Raw genomic sequence first — 23,850 nt, forward strand, 5'->3', positions numbered from 1 at the left:
AACTATTCAATTCCTGAAAGTTACTTGAACAGTCTGTAAAGACTCAGGCTTTGAAACAGGAAGATATTGGTTCAACTTGCAACTAGTTGTTAGAGACATGCTAATCTGCCTCCTGATTGCCTAATGGCTCTCTTCCCTGGACTCACAACAAAACATCATTGCTGTTTTTTTTTTGTTTTTTTTTTTGGTCCAATGTTTTATATAACTATTACATTGATTCTGTCAGAAATTCAGTCTGTGGAGCATTACTTGAAAGAAGTGTTGTACATCTACTGTTACTTTGCATTTTGTTGAAAGCTTCACTATCAGACGACTCTGGGAGGACTCAAACCCACAACCTTTGAATCACTCCATCTGTGAGTTATTACGCAAACGTGACTGGACATCCTAAAAACATTCTGCGAAGATAACTGGTGGGATTTTAAGACAACAATTTGTCTAGCGCCTTAGTTCAAGATGATTGTGGTGGGATGAAACTAAAACCTTACTTAAGAGGGTTACACCTCAACACCACACCAAGCGAGGAGGGGATGCTGAGGACGAGCACGACCGACGGCCGTGAGGAGGCCTGGTTAGCTCCCAAGCTAGCTGGTGGCCAGCGCCTCTTGTCGATGACTCGCCGGGCTATATTTCAGCCACAAACATGCAGGGCTGTACGTAAGCTGCACCTATTGGGATTTGATTGACAGCTGAGCGGGACGTGTTTTCAGCGTGTTCCGTGGGCAAGCCCACAGCGTTCGAGAGCGGAGACAAGGGCTTGATTTTTCACGATTTTGAAGCCTCATTGTATACACATGGTGATTTTTTTTTTATCATTTAATTTACAACAACTCATTTTTTTCACTTTACTGTTGATTACCTAGACACCCATTTGTTTTACACACACTACATTGTACATTTAAATTACAGAACCCGCAGTGTTGTGTAAGGTCTACATTCAGTACATTGGAACTATTACAATAATTATGATGATCAGAGTGCAATTTTGTCTCCGGAGGGACCCAGAAAATTAGAAGTACATTGCAGATTTAACTTACTGTATTACAGTAGTTTAACCATACTGCAACAATTTTTTTTTCTAATGTTCACATTAATTTGCATTTAAGTTTCAACAGAGATACGTTTAAAATGTTTCACATTTTATTTTGTTCCATTAAAACAGCTCAACAAAATCGCTCTGTTAAGTACCACTTACACACGGTGATATTACAAACATCATATTATAGGACATTTATTTATATATATATATATATATATATATATACACACACACATATATTTATACTATGTAACATACATAACATGGCACATTCATGCATCTGCTTTGTTAATGATCAGTCGTAGGCCCAGAGGGAGCAGATATGAAGAAACACACTCAGAACGTAAATGAATGAATGACTAGCTCCTGAAAAATAAGAAGCAAACATACAAGTAAATTCTAGAATGAGTTTCGTTGGTGGTTAACAGAGGAGTCACATGTCCGAGAAGACCGATAACGATCTATACTGGGCCACCAACATGACTGTTTTAACCACCCTATTTAGTTGGAGGTAAGCACTGAATGTATAGCTGACGCTTGAGTCTGAACACAACTGGTCCAAAGGCCATTCATTGCATGTCATTTGCTTAAGTCAGTGTTGGAACTGCGTGTGTGATGAAGTGCAATTGACAGTGGCACCACCCAACTTTAGTTAGTCATTAAATGAAACAGGCACACTTTCACCTGCAGTATATGGCTGCAGCTTTTTTGTAAGGTATTAAACAAATTTAAAAAAAACCATCTAATTAAATGTATGTTTATTATTTTTTTGTTACCAAAAAATAAATTGTAAGTTCTTCATATTTAGGCCAAAATGTTTAACATTGTAATTTTGTGGATCCAAATTTTTTCTTTTCTAAAAATCAGAACCTCAATACAAGGTTTTCAGGTCAAATAAATTTGAGATGCACATTTCAATTCCAGTATATTGCCACCACTTTCTTATTTTACAGATGAAACAAATTAAATAAATAAACATTTTTGACTTTTTGTTTGAATCAAATCAGTACATGCTTTTTTGAATAAAAATAGAGAATTCGCTGGATTAATTGTTTTCTGCAATTTTTGAAAAAAATAAATAATCTAAATTCTGCAAAATGACTTTTTCTTGATCAAAACATGCATCCATCCATTTTCTACACTGCTTACCCTCACTAGGGTTACAGTTATGCTGGAGCCTATTCCAGCTCACTCCGGGGCAGGAAGCGGGGTACACCCTGAACTGATTGCCAGATTTGAACCCGGGTCTTGAGAACTGCGAGGCGGACGTGCTAACCAGTTGTATACCTGATCAAAATAAATGTGCAAAATTCAGACAAAAGAAAGCCTCACAAAATGTGGATGTCCTGATTTGTATATGGACCTAAACTTAATATATATATATATTTTTGCAGCAAAAAAGCAGACTCAACTTTTTTCAATTTATAATACAAACTTGCCCAATTCTGACATTTTCTCAGATAAAAACCTTTTTTTACTGATCAAATTTTTTTTTTTTTCTAAAAAAACAAAAAGGACAATTTTCAGATGAAAATCCAAACTTTTTTTCATCTACAATTTTTAAAAACCTTTACAAAATGTTGACATTTTTTTCTCAAGTAAAAATCTCTATGATTTCACTGGACAGCGACAATGGAGACCGGACTATTTATTCGCCTGACTATTTGGTTTATTTGCTTTACATTTTTTGTCACTGTGCGGTCAATTCTCCAGCTGTGTTGCAAATAACTAAATTCTCTCCAAGCTCAATGTGTTAATGTGACAATAAAACAAAAACAAAAATCCAGTTTAAGAAATTGATTTGAAAAATACTCAAGAACACACACAGTTCCATCAGTTGGTGAAGTTGATTGAGAAGGAAGGTGCAGGAAGTATTGGCTTTCATTTGCTCTCAATTTGGTATTCATTAGTGAACAATTATGAAGGTAGTAAAGCAATAAAGGAGGTTTTACAAACATCTTCATCTTGAGAATGCAAGATGAAACGAGTTTTGATTTTGGCAAGTTGAATTACAGTGTACAACGCATAGACGATATATTTGAATATACAGTATATGCTGTCAGTTCATATGCTGATCATCTGACTCCAGTTCACATTTGAGTATGCAGTCAATGTGTGGCGAAAGCGGCATCGTTTGTGGTTTGGTTGGACGCTGCTCTCATTCATGCGGTTTTTCTTTTAACCCCCCAAGCCCCAAAGGAGAAGGAAGAAAAAAAAAAATAATAATAATAAATCACCAAGCGGCACTCCACCATGTCACTGAAAGTAATCGTGTTCTACTGAACACACACATACTTCTTCCACCACGACTTGGAGAGCATCTTCATCTTATCGGCCGTGCTGCGCACCTTCCTCTCCCGCCGCAGCCTGCGCTCACAATTGCGCAGCCCCACGGCGATGGCGGCATCAAACACCTCCTTCAGATTCTTTTGCGTGAGTGCCGAGCACTCCACGTAGGTGACGGCGCCGATCTTGTCCGCCAGCGCGCGGGCGTCCTCCTCGGCCACGGGCCTCTCTTTTCGCCGAGCCAGCTCGATGAGCACCTTGACGTCCTGGCGCAGGTCACACTGCGTGCCCACCAGGAGGACGGGCGTCAGGGGGCAACGACGGCCGATTTCCGGGACCCATTTCTCCCAGACGTTCTGGAAGGAAGCCGGGCTCACCACGCTGAAGCAGAGCAGCAAGGCGTCGGTGCGGCTGTAGCAGAAGTGACGCAGCTTGTCAAACTCGTCCTGGGGAGAAACACGCAGGTTAGGATCATAAAAAAAAAAAAAAAAAAAGAGGTTTTCCACAAGTTCAAATGTTCAGGGTGGCAAGGTATAGAGTTAAAGACGACACACTGGTTTCCGTTTGGGTACATTTATTTACTCAACACTGTGTACAGTATCTAGAAAATTACATAAAGACTGTAATCAGTAGTTAAATTACTCAACACAAACAAAACTACCTTCACATGATCCTCATCAATTGTATTAGTAATAGCAATAGTGTCAGGGACTATTATTAGTTACATCTGGAAAGAAGCAAAAACAAACTTTCACTTTAACTATTCCACAATTCATCTGGAAAAGGAGTGAACAACAACACTCACTAGATTATCAAATACAGTGCCGTGAAAAAGTATTGGCCGCCCTTCTCAAATTCTCTTTTTTGTGTGTGTGTGCATAGTTTCCTCACTTTAATGTTTAAGATCATGAAACAAATGTAAATATCAGACAAATATAACTCAAGTAAACATAAAAAGCAGTTTTTAAATTGTGATTTTATTGGTTAAGGAGCCAAAAACTGTGAAGCTCGTGGCCCTGTGTGAAAAAGTAATTGCCCTCCCTGTTAAATAATGAATAAACTGTGGCTAATCACATTTTTTGGCCTGTTACAGGACCGATACTAAACTTGCCCCTTGCCCTTCCCATTGAGTGTTTAGTGTTGTTCGTACAAAACAGTGACTAGGATTTCTGGGAATTTTCAAAGTTGGAAACATTCCATGGGAACTATTGGGAATAATTGCCAATTTTCCTAGTTTGGGACTAATACAGGTGATCTTATCTTAAACCACACATTTAAAATTTAAAGTTGCCTCTAAATAGGGGAGTTAAATATATCCATCCAGCCATTTTCCATACCGCTTATCCTGACTAGGGTCACGGGCGTGCTGGAGTCTATCCCAGCTGACTCTGGGCGAGAGGCGGGGTAACACCCTGAACCGGTCGCCAGCCAATCGCAGGGCACATATAAACAAACAACCGTTCGCACTTACATTCACACTTACGGGCAATTTAGAGTCTTCAATCAATGTACCATGCGTGTTTTTTGGTGTGTGAAACCGGGTCCTCAGTACTGTGAGGCAGATGTGCTAACCAGTCAACCACGGTGTAAATATAGTTGGAGTAAAATTTATTTGATCATAATGCTGACAAAAACTGATTTCATGCGAGTGCAGTGGTACCTTGACTTACGAGTGCCCCAACGTCCAATTTTTCCAAGTCACGAGCCTTCACTTGTTCAACTTTTTTGCTTTGTGTAGCGAAAACTAAGAGTAAGAGCAAGCTACTGCTCAAGTGAAGTTTAAAAAAAAAAAAAAAAAAAAAAAAAAAAAAAAAAAGGAGTGGGGAATAACGGTACTTTTATCAATGCCTCAGCATGTGGGCAAGGAGACCCATCTATTCTGCAGTGATGTCTGCTTAGGGCAAAACAAAATGTTTATATTTGAGCCACTGAGCGCTAGAGAGGCCCAACTAAATCTTTGTCATTTTTTAATTTAAGTGCAGAAATTAATAGAGTAAAGGCATATCTTTTGAAGACTATTGATCTAAATCTGGGTTTTGTTCCAATTTTGACATATAGGGGGCAGTTCATCATTGCACTCAGCACTTTTTCTGATTCATCAGTGGAAGAGCACTGGTCCAAACCTGGTCCCACATAGTAAGCTTCAGAGATTGATACAAGACTCAGAAAGTAAGTGGTGCTACAGCTTGGTTGCCAGCGTGCCAGCGCATCTGCATGTCAAAATCAGTGAATGTTATTTATCAAATGTTTTTTTTTTCCCAGGTTGTTTCTTTTCTTTCGGGCAACCTAGTTAATACTGATATTGGACTGTCAAAATGCCTCAATCTGAGGAAAACCACAATTTCTGTAAGAACAAGTATCCACTATCCAGATGACGTAATCGGCGACCGCGCTGACGTCACTGCGGCTGTCCCACGCGTAGTTTGTCTGTATACTCGAGCGCAACCCACGGACACTGTTTTGAAAGTGTGCTGCAGTTCTCCTCCAAGTCGGGGGTGTCGGACCAAGATGACTAGATGATACGTTTAATTACGCCGCAAAATCGATTGAGAAGGCGGCGACGTAGATTGTACGTAGAACCGAGGGGCACGATGGCACCTCATCACAGCATGTGACTAAAACGGACCAATCATGAGAGATGATCTCCGCGGCGTTCGATGCGCACCAACTATTTTTGTCAGGTGTGCGGCAAGCTATGCAGAGGGGCTGCGTGGGGCAATTTGTTGGTCACGTGATGCCATTCGGGCTTTATCGGCCGCGCAACCGCGGGAGTATAAAGAGGCCTTTATACTGTACTTAAAAACAGTGTAATAATATTTATATAGAATGTAAATCATTTGTGCGTCATGATTTAATGCTCCAATCCAATTCATTGTGCTGCTCCTTCTGGTGTGCCCGCCTTGGTCACTAGGAGGCAGTACTGTATAATACAGTCATGCAGACACAACCGAAGTATAGACTTCTACTAATACTCAGTAAGTTCCTGTAATATTAGTCATTTTTCAGTAATTGTATTGTACATTATCATTCTAGATGTGTTGTTCCACTACATGCGTTCAAATATCTGTGGTCTAAAATCGCAACTAACTTTTAGCATGTCAATAGGCTTGAACATTAGGTGTTAATCATTAAGCTAGCGAGGGCCGTTCTTAAGGTATCATACTTTGGTGATTTTAAAAACACCATGTGTGATTCTGTATTTTAGGTTTAGTATGACAGTAAATGTCAACCGGGATCACAATTAAACAACTTGAAGCCTGTTTTTTGATGAAATGTTCACGATTTGCCAAACTGCTGCTTATTGTGAGTTTAATTACGTTTACTGACACCGTGTAGCACCAGTATCTCAAGTTTGCACTGGCAAGTCAAAGCAAGGGGGGGAGCTAAATGACAGCTTGTATCTTGAAAAACCCAGGTCACTTGTATCTCAAGGATTTTTCTGGACATCTACCAGAAATTGCCCACTCATTTGCAACCCTAACAGTGAAGTATTTGGAGGAAGTAGAAGATTTAAGAAGAAGAAAGGAGGAGGAGGAGGAGGAGGAGAAGACAACGACTTGCCCATGACACCATAAAAAAGGGGCTCAAGTGTCCTCCATGAACACTACGAGTTTCTGTGACTGGACGAGCGCCTCACACCCCCTTAAACACAGACAGATTAAAGTTGTCAAAACTTTAACACTAACCAACCCTCCTCCTCTGTCACTTTTCCAGACCCGTCTCACTAATCCCCCTTTCGCCAAATGTATCTATCCCATGTCCCCGCTGCGCCTTAACTTGTGGCTCACATGTCAGTCGGTCCATCGGCAGAGTGCACACCAGGCACCCACAACCATTTCTGGCATGTGGAATTACATAAGTGTCGACTTGAATCTGCTCATATTTGCCCTTACACGCCAATGTGTGTGTGTGTGTGGTTGCTGCAGCTCATGACACGCTATGAGCTCAGTATTAGGAGAGGCTCAGTCAGAGAGCTGGCGATGGCCGGCAGGCTTTATGCATATCGAATGTGCTGCTCCCAGGGAAGGGTTCATCAGAGGGAGCTTATGAAACAAGGCCCCACGGATCCACGCTAAGTAACGACGCTGTGTTTCACAACCACTGCTGATGGTCCGATTTTTTTCCATTTCCATGTTTGATGACGTGGAATTAATTCATGGGGTATAACTCTGGCAATGGAGCCATTGTGTAGAAATCAATGGCCACACTATTTATGAATCAATGATTGCATAAATCGGGTAATGTTTGATTTTCGGCATCATTGTGATGCGATTTTTATTTTTATAAATCTAGCACAAAATCACAACACTGATGGACAAAAAGTACTTTGTTAGTATACACTTTGTACATTTTTAATCCATTTTGTGATTATTTATTCGTTCAATATTTGTTCTGAAAAGTCCACCAACTGCCGTCGATCAAGTATGTTGTGAGAAGGGCTGCGGTTATCGAATATTTTTTTGAATCATGTATCGTACAGATTAGCCCATCGATTATCCATCCATCCATTTTCTGAGCTGCTTCTCCTCACAAGGGTTGCGGGAGTGCTGGAGCCAATCCCAGCCATCGTCGGCCAGGAGGCGGGGTACACCCTGAACTGGTTGCCAGCCAATCGCAGGGCACATATAAACAAACAACCATTCACATACACATTCACACCTATGGGCAATTTAGAGTCTTCAATTAATTTACCACGCATGGTTTTGGGATGTGGGAGGAAACCGGAGTGCCCGGAGAAAACCCACGCAGGCACGGGGAGAACATGCAAACTCCACACAAGCGGGGTCGGGGATTGAACCCCGGACCTCAGAACTGTGAGGTAGACGCTCTAACCAGTCGTCCACCGTGCCGCCGCCCATCGATTAATCAGATAAAAATGTATTTTTCATTCTTAAACACAATAATGGTCATGTCAGGTGCAAATATAATTTTTCTACACCTAGCGTCACCATCCACATATTCTATTGTAGCGTTTGCAAATTTGATAACTGTATATGGCTTTAAAAGGCGTGGCGTGGCCTGGTGAGTGCCGTGTGTGTCAGCAAATGAAAAGTGTAGAGTTATATGGCTGTTAACTGCATGTGGGAAGATTATCCCTGCAAAGCATCGAGGCAGAGTTTTGCTTCGACTTTATAGTCCACTATAAAACAACAACCTCTAGTGTAATATACTTTATATGGTAATTAATCATATTGTTTGGGGATTATTTATGTTTATGTCCTTTTTAATTCCATAATTTCATCAGACTTTTAACACAAAATTGCCTTTGTGTATGAAATAGGCTATGAATCATGCACTGAACTGATGAAGCATAAAACAATCATGCGCCAAGAATCACCCAATGTCGTAACTCAACCAGTTGAGGCAAATGGCCACCCCACCCAGGTTTCTTGTCACAGAAGTGAACTAGACCTGCTTCGTTTTAAAAAGTGCCTAGATTAAATTGTAGTCTTATTGGAAACAGCTTGTGCAGTTTTACTACAACTGCAATATAAACAATGTAGTGTCAATCAAAAGTAAACAAATGGACGTCATTAGATTGTGCTGGTCTAACCAATCGGACCAGATTCGATTAATTTAGACACAAATTAATTTAATTTCATTAGCCTCAAACTACTATCTTGAGTTCAAGCAGATCTAGGACCATCTCATTGGTAATGGGATGTGTGTGTTCGTTTGTGTGTGTGTGTGTGTGTGTGTGTTTGTCGAACTCACCTGTCCCGCAGTGTCACACAACTGTAGTCGAACTGGGCTTCCGTCCACCTGAACCACAGCTGAGGAAGTACAAACGTAGACACTGAAATCAATTGGATTCAGACAAAAAAAACAAAACAAAAACACACGCACACACACACGGACCGCCGCTGGAGCAGTTTGTACTCGACGGCCGTGTTTTTGACTACTCCAAGAGCGAAGAGCAGATTTTGTTTGTTCAGTGTGACTCTTCCACTGGGCCTCATTTTGAAAAGTGTGCGAGTCATCAGAGTTTGGACGACGGGGTCATTCGTTCTTACAATACAAAGCAATGGGCACATGGAAACGTTTACATACAATAGGCCCACAGGGGTGGGTGGCTGGGTGTGTGTGTGTGTGTGTGTGTGTGTAGTCGCTTATATGCACCTGATCAAAGCCTTGGCTGGAAAGCACCGCCCTCATCATAGTACTAACAAAGAAGCATATGGAACGGCTAGAAGACCAAGGCCAAACAATTTTTTTAGACTGTATATTTACATGTATTGTCAAGCGACCCTTATCTGACATTTACATGAGTGAACACCTGAAAACAAACTGAAAGCGTACACATTCAGAGTGTAGGTAAACAAAGCATTATATCAAACATTAAGTGGGTGTATAGTTGTCTATCAACTGCTGATGGCTGGTGTTTATTCTATATATACACACAATGGAACCCCGCTGTTAGTGGGGGATAGGGACCAGGAATATCAAAAATCCATGGATAACTGACACCCATTATAATTGCATTGGGAAAAAAGGTACATTTTTTTTAACTCCCCAAATTCTTTAATAAGTGGGGATACACCTCCAATAAGCGTTTTAGGGGTTGGTTCCCCTCCCACCCAAAAAAAGAAGAAAAAAAAAGTCTTATTATCATACTGAAAATTCTATCAAATAATCGAGTATTGGGATAAACTATATTTTTACTTAATTAAAGAGCAATTATGAATACAAAAGTGAAAAGACATTTCAATTGGTTTCCTTTTTTTATATAATCAACAGTTTTTTATTCTTATATTCACAAACAGTATTTTCTTGTCTAGAAACATTTTAAGTGGGACAATTTCAAACAAATAAATAAGTTTCAGTTTAAATTTAGCACAAGACATTAACTAAAAACAGGCATTAACAGCCTTTATGCCTTCAGCTAGCATTTCAGCATGTGACATAATACAGTAGGTTCATGGCTGTGCATTTATGAGCTTAGACCAGCTGAATACGAAAAAGATAAATATTCTTAATACTACAAGAAGTTTTGGAAGTGTTCAAACTAAAATGAAGACACCCCAAGAGGAAACGCAAATATTTCCTTTAGTTCTCTTATCATTTATCTGTTTGGGTACATGACGCATATTATTTTTCAAGTCCTCTCTGACCACCTTTGCCACGATTTTCAGCTACATGACGGAAAATGTAGCCTCTTACTTATGTCTCACCGTGCCTACACTGAGCAAAACTTACAAACAATCTGTATTAAGTTACGTTATGGATGCTATGGTTACGGGTGGAGGAAGGTGTCAGGTGTGTTATGTGACAGAAGAGTCTCTGCTAGGATGAAGGGCAAAGTTTATAAAACAGTAGTGAGGCCAGCCATGATGTACGGATTAGAGACAGTGGCACTGAAGAGACAACAGGAAGCAGAGCTGGGGGTGGCGGAAATGAAGATGTTGAGGTTCGCTCTTGGAGTGACCAGGTTGGATAAAATTAGAAATGAGCTCATCAGAGGGACAGCCAAGGTTCGATGTTTTGGAGACAAAGTTAGAGAGCGCAGACTTCAATGGTTTGGACACGTCCAGAGGAGAAATAGTGAGTATATTGGAAGAAGGATGATGAGGATGGAGCTGCCAGGCAAGAGAGCTCGAGGAAGACCAAAGAGAAAGTTGATGGATGTCGTGAGGGAAGACATGATGGCAGTTGGTGTTCGAGAGGAGGATGCAGGAGATAGGCTTACATGGAAAAGGATGACGCGCTGTGGCGACCCCTAACGGGACAAGCCGAAAGGAAAAGAAGAAGAAGAAGATGGATGCTATGGTTGCATTATACTGCAAAATAGTCACAAATTTGACGGTAGTCATAATTAACAGAGACCTAGCCCTCCGAAGGGCTAACGTTATGTTAGTAAGGTACATAAACATTAATCTCACTGATTTGCGCTACGTTAATGTTATCTTGTTTCGGTTCATACAGCTTCATACCGGGCCTCTTCAAACAAGGCCCGTGTTACAACGATTACCCGCTTATTACTCGGTGCTTGCCTTGCTGTTCAGAATGAAATGCTCTCACACTTTTGCCATTTTTTTCTTGCGTTATTCTTCTTGACATAAGTGCATTGCACATTAATGCTTGTGCGTCCCTTAATCTTCACAAGAAAAGAAATGGTTAAATTCCTCCAGCATTTTTTTAATTTGAGGTACTCAAAATACACGAGTACTCGCTGCAGCCATACTTGTAAGTCAAATAATTCATATCTCAAATTATCTTTCGCCATTGAAATGAATGAATATTCCATTATCCGCTCCAGCACACCCCCTCCTAAAAAACAACAACAATGTAGGTTGTGTTTTTTAATAAGAAAATATCACTCAATAAAATTGTACTTAATAAAAACATACAGCAATTACATAACTAAATAGATTGTAAATCATTTTTGCCACTTTTTTTACTTCAATTAATTTGTGCAGATCTTGGCCACCTGGGTGCAGTATAATACAGACAAATGGACATACAGAATATGGAACCAGTCAAAACTCCTCAGTAAGGCACAGTATTAGTCGTTCTTTGCAGAGTATAAAGAATATATACAGTGGGTACGGAAAGTATTCCGACCCCCTAACATTTTTCACTTTTTTATTTTTTTTATATTGCATTAATTTGCTAAAAGCATTTAAGTATTTTTTTCCCCCCACAATGTACACACAGCACGCCATATTGACAGAAAAAAATGGGATTGTTGAGATTTTTGCGGATTTATTAAAAAAGAAAACTGAAATATCACACAGCCATAAGTATTCAGACCCTTTGCTCAGTATTTAGTAGAAGCACCCTTTTGGGCTAATACACAGCCATGAGACTTTTTGGGAATCATGCAACAAGTTTTTCACACCTGGATTTGGGGATCATCTGCCATTCCTCCTTGCAGATCCTCTCCAGTTCTGTCAAGTTGGATGTGAACGTTGGTGGGCAGCCATTTTCAGGTCTTTCCAGAGATGCTCAATTGGGTTTAAGTCAGGGCTCTGGCTGGGCCATTCAAAAACAGTCACGGAGTTGTTTTGAACCCACTCCTTCACTATTTTAGTTGTGTGCTTAGGGTCATTGTCTTTTTTTAAGGTGAACCTTCAGCCCAGTCTGAGGTTCTGAGCACTCTGGAGAAGGTTTTTGTCCAGGATATCCCCGTACTTGGCCGCATTAATATTTTCTTCGATTGCAACCAGTCTCCCTGTCCCTGCAGCTGAAAAACACCCCCACAGCATGATGCTGCCACCACCATGCTTCACTGTTGGGACTGTATTGGACAGGTGATGAGCAGTGCTGGTTTTCTCCACACATACCGCTTAGAATTAAGGCTAAAAAGTTCTATCTTGGTCTCATCAGACCAGAGAATCTTATTTCTCACCATCTTGGAGTCTTTCAGGTATTTTTTTTTAGCAAACTCCATGCGGGCTTGCATGTGTCTTGCCCTGAGGAGAGGCTTCCGCCGGGCCACTCTGCCATAAAGCCCTGACTGGTGGAGGGCTGCAGTGATGGTTGACTTTCTAGAACAGTTTGGCCGGACGGCCAGCTCTAGGAAGGGTTCTGATCGTCCCAAACGTCTTCCATTTCAGGATTATGGAGGCCAGTGTGCTCTTAGGAACCTCTAGTGCAGCATAATTTTTTTTGTAACATTGGCCAGATCTGTGCCTTGCCACAGTTCTGTCCCTGAGCTCTTCAGGCAGTTCCTTTGACCTCATAATTCTCATTTGCTTTGACATGCACTGTGAGCTGTAAGGTCTTATATACAAGTGTGTGGCTTTCCTAAGCAAGTCCAATCAGTATAATCAAACACAGCTGGACTCCAATGAAGGTGTAGAACTATTTTAAGGATGATTAGAAGAAATGGACAGCACCAGAGTTAAATTTATGAGTGTCACAGCAAAGGGTCTGAATACTTAAGGCTGTGTGATATTTCATTTTTTCTTTTTTTTAATAAATCACCAAAAATTTCAACAATTATGTTTTTTCCCATCAATATGGGCTGCTGTGTGTACATTAATGAGGAAAAAAATTAACTTAAATTATTTTAACAACTGGCTGCAAGATAACAAAAATTTAAGGGGGGTCTGAAAACATTCCATACCCACTGCATCTGCAAGTATTTGTATATCTGCCTACGCGAGGTGATACACCGTTTGTGTTCAAATACCCGTTGCTTAAAGGGTTACGACACAACAACACCGTTGCTAGGTGAAAGCTCTGTGGTTGTTTCAAATAAACAACATGTAAGTCTCTATGTTTTACATTTAGTTTGACAGGAAAATTCAACTGGGAGAGACAATAAAGAGTTTGAAGCCTCTTTAAAGAAATGCTCACTTATTCTAACTGCCAAACTGCTACTTGTTGTGAGAGTTCAATTCACTGCCAACATACAGTGCTCTTATCTCAAACATTTGCTCGCAAGACAAAGCAAAAAAAAAAAAAAAAAAAAAAAAAAAAACTATCTTGAAAAACTCTTAAGTCGGGTCACTTGCATCTCAAGATACCACTGTATTATTTGTCAAGTTGCACCATAATCGATGAGGGAAATTTTGACAAATGCCCGTCACAATTCAAATTCATATCTGTCCATCCATCCCTTTTCTATAGGTCTTGCCCTCAAGAGGGTCACTGGTGAGCTGGAGTCTTTGGGAGAGAGATGTGGTACACCATGGACTGACTAGTTAACAGCCAGTCACAGGGCATACGTAAACAAAGAACCATTCACAATCACATTTACACCTACAGACCATTTAGATTAACCTGAGAAGTTTGCTTGGGAAAGGGGGAGGAACAGATAAAACCCATGCGAACTGTAGGGAAGGCTGAAGCTAAACCTGAACCTCAGAATTATGAGGCAGAGGTGCAAACCACAATTCACCGTGCTGCCCATGATTCATATCTAATACACCAGTCATTCGCAAAGTCTGGGTGACACTAGTGGTGTGTGGGCTCCCGCTGGTGGGTCGCAAAAGAAGCTAGAAATAAGAAAGAAACCCCAAGTACCCAGTTGTATTTACCTTTTACGTACAACAATATATTTGAATTTAGTTTTGAAGTACAGTTTTATATTATATTAAGTAAAAAAAAATATATATAATAATAATAATTTAAAAAAACATAAAAAAAACAAATTAAAGTTTTCTTCACTTTGGACATGCCGTTTTATACTTTTAAAAGTAATGCGCCGTAGCTCTGTTTTTGATTTGTAGTTACTTTACGGTGTTATCATCTGACATATGATACAGTACTTCTTAGCTAATCTGCTGCAAACTCTTCCTTATCATCACCATCTCACTCTTGAACACCCTTGCGTCTCCGCCCGCCACCTGCGACGTTGCGCAACTCCTCTCGAGTCAACTTTCACAAACTGGGACGCTCTCATTCATTCAGAGGAGGCCTAAAAGAAATGACATCATCACAAAGTGATGCCTCCCATCCCACACTCTTCGCTGCTACCCCCACCAAGTGTACAATCAGTCTCTGTCAATCCAATCTGTGCCTGTGAGCCTCTCTGACAGATGCGGAGGAGATCGCCCACGGGTCAAGGCTGACGATGACGACAACAACAACAACGGGCTCGCTTGTGCAACCCAAAACCGACAGCGAGCCACCGAGTGGGTCTTTATGATTTTTCTTCCCACACTTTCAGGTTTTTTATGTGGATTTGTGGCAGCAAAGTGGGATTTCAAAGCTAGTTAGTGCGGAGTAGGCTTTACACGATCAGGATTTTTGGGTCGATCAGAGAGTTGAAAAAAACAATAACCGATCCGATCACAAGATGGAGCAATGCGTATTTAAATGACATGTTCATTTAGTGTATATACTTGTGTACTGTATACTGAGTATCTTCAAAAGTATTCTCTATTGATGTAAAATATGTGCCTTCGCGCCACAAAAGTTGGAAATTACTGCTCTAGTCAGGTCATGTATTCTAATCAGTCAGGTCCAACCAACATTACAACATGACAGAAATAATGGGTGCTAAATTACTGTAATTACATTTCTTTATTGTAATTAAAGGACTTCACACACACACCGAAACTTCAGCGCACAGGTGTCAAACTCAAGGCCGGGGGCCAAATCTGGCCCACCAAGTCATTTCATGTGGCCCGCGAAAGCAAATCATCTGTGTCAACTCGCATGATTATTGCGCAAATTCTCATAAAATAACAAATAGTAGCGTTGAGACATTGCAAGCATTTTCTGTTTATAGTAACTTGAATAATAGTTGAGCAAACTATTATCCTTGACTTTTGATTTCAAAACTAGGTATCCATCAATTTGCTGTGTGTATGTAATAATGAGGTGACTAAACATTTATATGATTTCACAGTCAACGGCCCTCTGAGGGAAACCGTGACTACAATGTGGCCCGCAACAAAAATGAGTTTGACACACCTGCTTTAGAGCATAACGCCGGCATGTTTACGTACAAGCGTTAGTGCTAGCACTAGCTTGCTAGGCTACTTAACGTTTTGTTGCCTGCTTTAAAAGTATGTGAACATACCTCAAGCACAGCTTGAATTAAAATCCTCTCCCAAGCACCGGTGACCACCACCACGTTTTTCCCCATTTTGTTCTTATAATACACACGACGCGATCCATTGTTGTTGTCGTCGCCATGGTAACGAGTGTATCCAGTCGCGTTTTAAGTTGACAAAATAAAGCCCAGTGATCGTAAAAGACGGGATGCGGTCACGTAATTGATCGGATCGGCGAATGAGATTAAAGCCGATCAGCATAAAATGGCAATTATTGGCCGATATCGCTCAAATCAGTGTTAAGTCTAGTGCGGAGCCTGAAATGTGTGGTCGATCGGGCTGGAGCTATCAAATAGTTTCAGAATAAATTACACTACAGAGTATCCATCCATCCATCCATCCATCCATCCATTTTCTGAGCCGCTTCTCCTCACTAGGGTCGCTGGCGTGCTGGAGCCTATCCCGGCTATCATCAGCCAGGAGGCGGGGTACACCCTGAACTGGTTGCCAGCCAGTCGCAGGGCACATACAAATAAACAACCATTCGAACTCACATTCACACCTATGGGCAAATTTAGAGTCTCCAATTCATGCATGTTTTTGGGAGGTGGGAGGAAACCGGAGTGCCCGGAGAAAACCCACGCAGGCACGGGGAGAACATCCAAACTCCACACAGGCGGGGCCGGGGATTGAACCCCGGTCCTCAGAACTGTGAGGTTGACGCTCTAACCAGTCGTCCACCGTGCCGTGCCGCCCACTACAGAGTAAGCTGATAAAAAAATAAATAAATAAATAAATAAAAAAGAAAATAAATAAAAAAAGAAAAAACTAAATATATCATGTATAGTGCTGATATTAATATTGTCTATTCGGAGTCACCATCCTCTGCTTCTATACTGTATTATCTCAGACTTTGATTGTGTATGGCTTTAAAGGGCAGAGCTTGGAATGGTTACCGACATGGGTGTCAGCGAAGAAAATGAAAAGTTAAATACAACTGAACTGAAGGCAATGACTCTTTCGTGCACCGCAAGAGGGAGCCCGCATACACCACAGTTTAAGAATCACTGTACTATACCATCAGTAATTTCAAAAACAAATAGATTTTGTAAAGAGTACAAAAGCAGAAATCTCAAACATTGAACATTTTTCATTTGTAAAATTTAACTAACTTTACTAGCGCAAGGCTCCAAAACAGAGAGGACACGGTTGACAAAAGCACACTCACTGTTGCAAGCAGTGATTTTGACAACCCCACTAGAGACTATTTTTCAAAAAAAGTGATGAATGGTGACTTTTATTCCAGCGAGGAAACGGACAATATGAGGGGACTCATTTTCTCATTTTTGTCCGTATGACAAGAAACAAGCCCGGTGGAAGGCGTTCGGACTGGACATTGCCAAAAACAAGATGACAATTTATATGGTGCAAAAGCTGTGATTTATGAACGTGATGTAAAGTTTTGACCCAAGTTATGTTTAAGTTGCAAATATTTTGCAGAGGTCGCCTTGCCTCACCTGTACAGCTCCACACAAGAACGTGAGCAAGCTGGACGCGGTGCGATCTTACTTTTTGACAGGACGTACTGACCAGCTGAGCTATGCAGTATGACCGCTCATTTTATGATGTCTAATTGTTGAACATCCATCCATCCACCCAATCTCTGTTCCGCTTATCCTCACTAAAATTAAAAATGTTAATTTATCAACGATGGTGTTTGCTTACGTTTTGAAAAAGAGTGGAAGCACTTATTTACACATGTAAAGAAAAAAATATTTGTATTAGGGGTACAGCTATCAAATATTTTTAGAGTCGAGCATTCTAAAGATGATCTTATTGATTATTTGGTTCGAAATAGATTTTGCATTATTAAACAATAATATGAGGAAGTATTATTTTTGTCACCTGGGGTCATCAAGAGGACACATTCTACTGTAGTATCAGTGACTTTCAGCATGTATGGCTTTAAAAGGTGGGGCCTGGGCTGGTGAGTGACTTGGGCGTCAGTAAATGAGTGTGTGGAGTTAGCTGGCTAACCTGTTAAGTCAGGCTGCCAGTTGACTTGTCTTGGCGCAGGTTGGGCCATACCTTCAGCAGTTCGGGTATGAATGAATGTGCCTATTATGTTTTTTGTTTGTCATTTGTTCAATAAAATGATTACATGTGCACAGAATTATTTGAGTTATTCTATTAATCTTTGCAGCCCTGATTTCTATTTAATTTCTGAAAGTTAATGCAAGTTAATTCTGGGGCAAAAAAAACTGTTTCCAAACTGGTTCAGGAGAAACCAATTTCTTACGCTTGAATGACTAAAAATGTTAATCAAAAAGGTAGGTGTGGAGTTAGAGGTTTTACGATTGAGACAATTTGACGCTGGAAGGGGTTATTTCTATTCCTACAAGTTTCTATGGAAATAATAGCTTCCAAATCCAAACAAAGTTAAAGAAGTAAAGCCAGAGGACACGCTGGCTGCATGTGATTATGACATAATGTACAATGTAGACTTACTGAAAATCACTTTCATGCACGGGTCAAGTCACATTGGACTGCTAATGTTTAAGCAAACAAAAGCTTGCAGGGACACATTTGGGAAAAGTCGCAACATGGCAACAACGTCAGAAGTAAAACATGAAACGAAACCCACAAATACGGGTTGTAGGAAAAACAAACACACCTTATTATTATTATAATAATAATGGGACATGGAACAAATTTGGGTGGGTGCTGCTCTCACAGTGTCAGACAGGTAAAAACACATTCACATAATCTCAGCCAAGAACGTTATTAAGGGCTTAAGTATCCAATAATCTCATAAAAAGTACACACGTGTAACTTTACGGGAACAATATCTTGTCACTGGGGTGGTCGCCTTGAAGCAGGGGTGGGCAATATGTGGCTCGTGGGCTATATAGTACATCCTGTGAGAGCAACTGAAACCATAGAGGAATGTTAGAAAAAATATTTAAGCCACAAATGCTTATACTGTATTATTAAATAATTAACACCTGAATGCTTGGGCATTGAAAGCAGATTTTACTTGTAGAAGTGGAAGCCGGAGTGAGGGGAAAAAAAGCATGTGCCCATAAAGGTCAAAAGTATTTTCACTCATGGGGGCAGTGCTTCATCACCAACCTACTGAATTACACTTTTCAATTTCGTGTGGACACATCACCAAACACAAATACACTGTTACGAAATAGGCAGTTTGCTCACAGACACATTTTCTGAAATAGGTAGATAACAAAAGATGTTGTTTAATTTCACAATGTAGGCAGTAAGGCAGAGACAACTTTTTTTTGTATATAAACACAAGTCCGTCCATCCATTCATTTCTGATACCGCTTACCCACTTCAAGGGTTGCGGAGAAGTGAAGCATACCCCAGCTAACTGGGAAAAAGCCTGACTAGAACCAGTACTGGTTGTCAGTAGGCTTCACACAATCAGGGTCACCGATCAGAAAGGTTAAAAAAAACGACAAACCGATCACAAGATGGAGCAATGTGTCTATTTAAATTACTTGTTCATTACTTAAGTGCTCAAAAAATTATATTTACAATAAATAATGTATCTTTGAGGCGGCACGGTCGACGACTGGTTAGCACTTCTGCCTCACAGGTCTGAGGACCGGGATTCGAATCCCAGCCCCGCCTGTGTGGAGTTTGCATGTACTCCCCGTGCCTGCTTGGGTTTTCTCCGGGCACTCCGGTTTCCTCCCACGTCCCAAAACCATGCATGGTAGGTTAATTGAAGACTCTAAATTGCCCGTAGGTGTGAATGTGTGTGCGAATGGTTGTTTGTTTATATGTGCCCTGCGATTGGCTGGCGACCAGTTCAGGGTGTACCCCGCCTCCTGCCCGATGAGAGCTTGGATAGGCTCCAGCATGCCCGCGACCCTAGCGAGGAGAAGCGTAACAGAAGATGAATGAATGAATGCATCTTTGTTCAGCTATTTATGGCAGTGAGGCATAGTGACAGACAGAACAAATAAATGCTCTTCTATTAGATGGCAGGAAGTACATACAGTAATTAATGTATCCACTTTTTGTTTGTTGGTGTGCCATGAGATTTTTCAATTGTAAAATATGTGGCTTTTGCTCCATAACGGTTGGAAATCACTGCTCTAGTCAGGTCATGTATTCTAATCAGTCAGGTCAAACCAACATTACAACATAACAGAAATAATGGGTGCTAACTTACTGTAATTAAATTACTTTATTGTTATTAAATTACGCGGCACGGTGGGCGACCGGTTAGAGCGTCAGCCTCACAGTTCTGAGGACCCAGGTTCAATCCCCGGCCCCGACTGTGTGGAGTTTGCATGTTCTCCCCGTGCCTGCGTGGGTTTTCTCCGGGCACTCCGGTTTCCTCCCACATCCCAAAAACATGCATAAATTGGAGACTCTAAATTGCCCGTAGGTGTGACTGTGACTGTGACTGTGACTGCGAATGGTTGTCTGTTTGTATGTGCCCTGCGTTTGGCTGGCAACCAGTTCAGGGTGTACCCCGCCTCCTGCCCGATGAGAGCTGGGATAGGCTCCAGCATGCCCGCGACCCTAGCGAGGAGAAGCGTAACAGAAGATGAATGAATGAATGCATCTTTGTTCAGCTATTTATGGCAGTGAGGCATAGTGACAGACAGAACAAATAAATGCTCTTCTATTAGATGGCAGGAAGTACATACAGTAATTAATGTATCCACTTTTTGTTTGTTGGTGTGCCATGAGATTTTTCAATTGTAAAATATGTGGCTTTTGCTCCATAACGGTTGGAAATCACTGCTCTAGTCAGGTCATGTATTCTAATCAGTCAGGTCAAACCAACATTACAACATAACAGAAATAATGGGTGCTAACTTACTGTAATTAAATTACTTTATTGTTATTAAATTACGCGGCACGGTGGGCGACCGGTTAGAGCGTCAGCCTCACAGTTCTGAGGACCCAGGTTCAATCCCCGGCCCCGACTGTGTGGAGTTTGCATGTTCTCCCCGTGCCTGCGTGGGTTTTCTCCGGGCACTCCGGTTTCCTCCCACATCCCAAAAACATGCATAAATTGGAGACTCTAAATTGCCCGTAGGTGTGACTGTGACTGTGACTGTGACTGCGAATGGTTGTCTGTTTGTATGTGCCCTGCGTTTGGCTGGCAACCAGTTCAGGGTGTACCCCGCCTCCTGCCCGATGAGAGCTGGGATAGGCTCCAGCACGCCCGCGACCCTAGTGAGGAGAAGCGGCTCAGAAAATGGATGGATGGATAATTAAATTACTTCACACACACCGAAACTTTAGCGCATGATTTGACAGAATGCCGGCATGTTTACGTACAACCGTTAGTGCTAGCACTGGCACGCTAGGCTACATAACGTTTTGTTGCCTGCTTGCGAGCTGTATTGTATTAAAAGTACGTGAACATACCTCAAGCAAGCCTTGAACGAACGTCCTCTCCCGAGCACCGGTGACCACCAACACACGTTTTCCCCCATTTTGTTCTTATAATACACACGACACGATCGATTGTTGTTGTCGCGGCCGTGGTAACGGGTGTATCCGGTGGCATTTGAGTTGACATGATAAAGCCCAGTGTTCGTGAAAGACGGGATGCGGTGGTATTGGAATACAAGATTTTATTGCAGTAGTCTGACATAGTGGAATTTGTGACAGACTAAATTTGTCTCTTAGTGTGATGCACGCATTACGTGTTGTCTGTCTCAGACATGTTGTCCGTCCACACCGCCAACGTTTTTATAAAAAAAAAAAAACTTTATTGGTGGTCAGATATTTACAGTAAAAAGACATGTGACAAGGCTAAAAATAAACTAGCTTTCGGATTCAAAATATACCGTACACAATGTAGACGCGGAGTAAATGTCTTTTGCGGAGCAGATCAATGACGTCACTGATCGGCTCGCCAAATTATGACATGAAAGCCGATCACCATAAAATGCTAATTATCAGCCGATACCGCTTAACTTCCAGAACAAGGCCCATTTACCACTCCATCGTGGAGTTAGCAAACTTACGATGGCTACACCCCGAAAATGAGTCTTCGCTGGATTCCCCAATTTACAGAGGAACTCGGTGATGTTTTTTTTAAGCTCCCAAAAAATGAGGAAATAAAAAAAGTGATGGATTGACTTTTTAAAGACACACATATGGCGAGCTGAACAGCAACACCACCAGCCGACTCTGCAGTGCGCATTTTACAACAGATAATTTTGTAAACTTTCACCAGAGAGAACATGGCTTTGTGAGTAACTTGATGAGTGAATGGGGCAGTGCTGACTGTCTAACTACCTGGGCTTCCTCCTACCATCCCGCTGTCGTCAGCTGCTGTGTTCGGCTGCAATATTATGTCACCAACAACGAGGGTAAGTGGAGTTGTGTGCTTATTTTTATGATTATAGTCCACAATAATCATTCAATTTCAAAGTTGAGCCTCCTAATGTGATTTTACATCATAAAAGCTATCACCACCTCAGTATTTTTTATTCCTTTTGGCGCATCCATTCGATACGCTCACAGCGACTGATAGCTGGCCCTCATTATTCAAGTTTTGAAACCTGATTTTATATACTTATCGATATTTTTTTTTATTAATTTAAATTTGCTAGGCTTGTAAACATTACTCGTCTCTGTGGTGTGTCGAATTTACATGCCATTTTTTGGGCCTGCTTAATGCCACTTTAAAATACTAAAATATGAGGGAATAATATAAAGAGTTGGAAAACATGTAGCTAGGAAAAAGGGGGAAATTAAGAAATATTAAAAATATATATTATGATAGTAATACAAAATGATTAGAAAATTATATGAATTATTAGAATAGAGTACAAATACAAATGCTTATAAAATAATTAAAACACAAAATCAAAAATACAAAAAAATATGAGAAAGAAAAATGTAAAATGTCAAAACACTATAAAAATCCAAATTGGGGGTGGGGAATATTTTCAAATTATATATTAAGCAAAAATACAGAATATAATACAAACATATTAGACAAAAAAAAATCAAAATATTGGGAAAATGTAATCTTAAAAGTAGACAAAAAAAAAATCAAAATATATTCCGAAAAAACTATGAGGCATCATGAAACGGAAAAAAGAATATATACCCAAGATTAGATCAGTGATTCCCAAAGTATGGTAGCGTGCCACGCACCTCGTATGCAGGTTCCCTCTAGTGGTAAGCGAAAGAATCACCTAATTTAATGTTTGATCTGTGCATAATGCCACAGTGGCATCAACCTTTTATTTTGTTTAATCCAGTTAATTTGTTAAATTCATTTCAGGTGTTTTTAATTTTTTTATTTACTTTGAATCTTTTATAACTGTTTTATGCATTTATTTAGGTACATTTTATAGTTATCGGCAAGACATTTTAACCGAATCATTATTTAAGTACATTTTATTTCCATTGTTATATTGAAGTGCAGTATATTCAACCAACGCATAATGTTAGTGACTAACAAAAATATTAAGTGTGCTTTTTTTTTTAGGGATTAAAAAAGCGAAAGCGAGCTCGATCAAGAGATTCTAAAATGCCATGTGATATGAATTCATTGATCTTACCGGAAAAGTCGTCGAAGGCGGTGGGCACGTATTTGGTGGGGTATCCGTTGGTGGTGTAGCTGACCACCAGGCTGGTCTTGCCCACCGCTCCGTCCCCGAGCAGGACGCACTTGAGCAGCCGGTCGTGAGGCTGCCCCGGCCGACCGCTTTGGGCTTTGTGAGGCGGCACCGGCGGAGCCATGGTGGTCAGGTATTCCATGGAGGCTGAATGAGGGGACATTCAAAGAAGTCGCTCGGCCGGCTCCAACGTGAAAGCCGTGGCGTCCAACGTTTAAAAGAAACGGGAGGGGGGGGGGGGGGGGGTCGAGTGGTTTCGCTGGACAAACACGTCGAAGATTAAGGGAATTTGGTCATTATCGCGACAAATTCACGCGTTTAACGTGGACTGACCAAACTCGAAATTCTACGGTTTGCCGCTTACGAACCTGGCTTTTATATGCACGGCTCCTTTGCATAACCCCGCCCACTTCACGTTTTGGACCCGGGAGGATTTTATTTTCAACTGCCA

General features: G+C 40.9%; 1 protein-coding gene across 1 annotated transcript; it reads right to left on the reverse strand.

Annotated features, from left to right (window-relative positions):
* Window positions 1-1,201: 1,201 nt before the first annotated feature.
* On the reverse strand, window positions 1,202-23,734 carry rhoub (ras homolog family member Ub). The gene is made up of 3 exons (XM_061681695.1): window positions 23,343-23,734; window positions 9,041-9,099; window positions 1,202-3,771 (listed from the first exon to the last, which is right to left on the reverse strand). The coding sequence occupies exons 1-3, from the start codon at window positions 23,560-23,562 to the stop codon at window positions 3,316-3,318; spliced, it is 735 nt and encodes a 244-aa protein (XP_061537679.1). The 5' UTR covers window positions 23,563-23,734; the 3' UTR covers window positions 1,202-3,315.
* Between the last annotated feature and the right edge of the window lie 116 nt (window positions 23,735-23,850).

Source organism: Phycodurus eques, chromosome 7, assembly GCF_024500275.1.
Source record: "Phycodurus eques isolate BA_2022a chromosome 7, UOR_Pequ_1.1, whole genome shotgun sequence".
In the NCBI taxonomy this organism is placed as follows: domain Eukaryota; kingdom Metazoa; phylum Chordata; class Actinopteri; order Syngnathiformes; family Syngnathidae; genus Phycodurus; species Phycodurus eques.

Bases quoted from the DNA above. Each gene is read 5' to 3' on its own strand.
- rhoub (XM_061681695.1), bottom strand. From the start codon at position 23,562: ATGTCCCCTCATTCAGCCTCCATGGAATACCTGACCACCATGGCTCCG. The intron at 9,100-23,342 runs GTAAGATCAATG...GTACTTCCTCAG, and splicing joins CGCCTTCGACGACTTTTCCG to CTGTGGTTCAGGTGGACGGA. The intron at 3,772-9,040 runs GTGAGTTCGACA...GTTTCTCCCCAG, and splicing joins TGTGTGACACTGCGGGACAG to GACGAGTTTGACAAGCTGCG.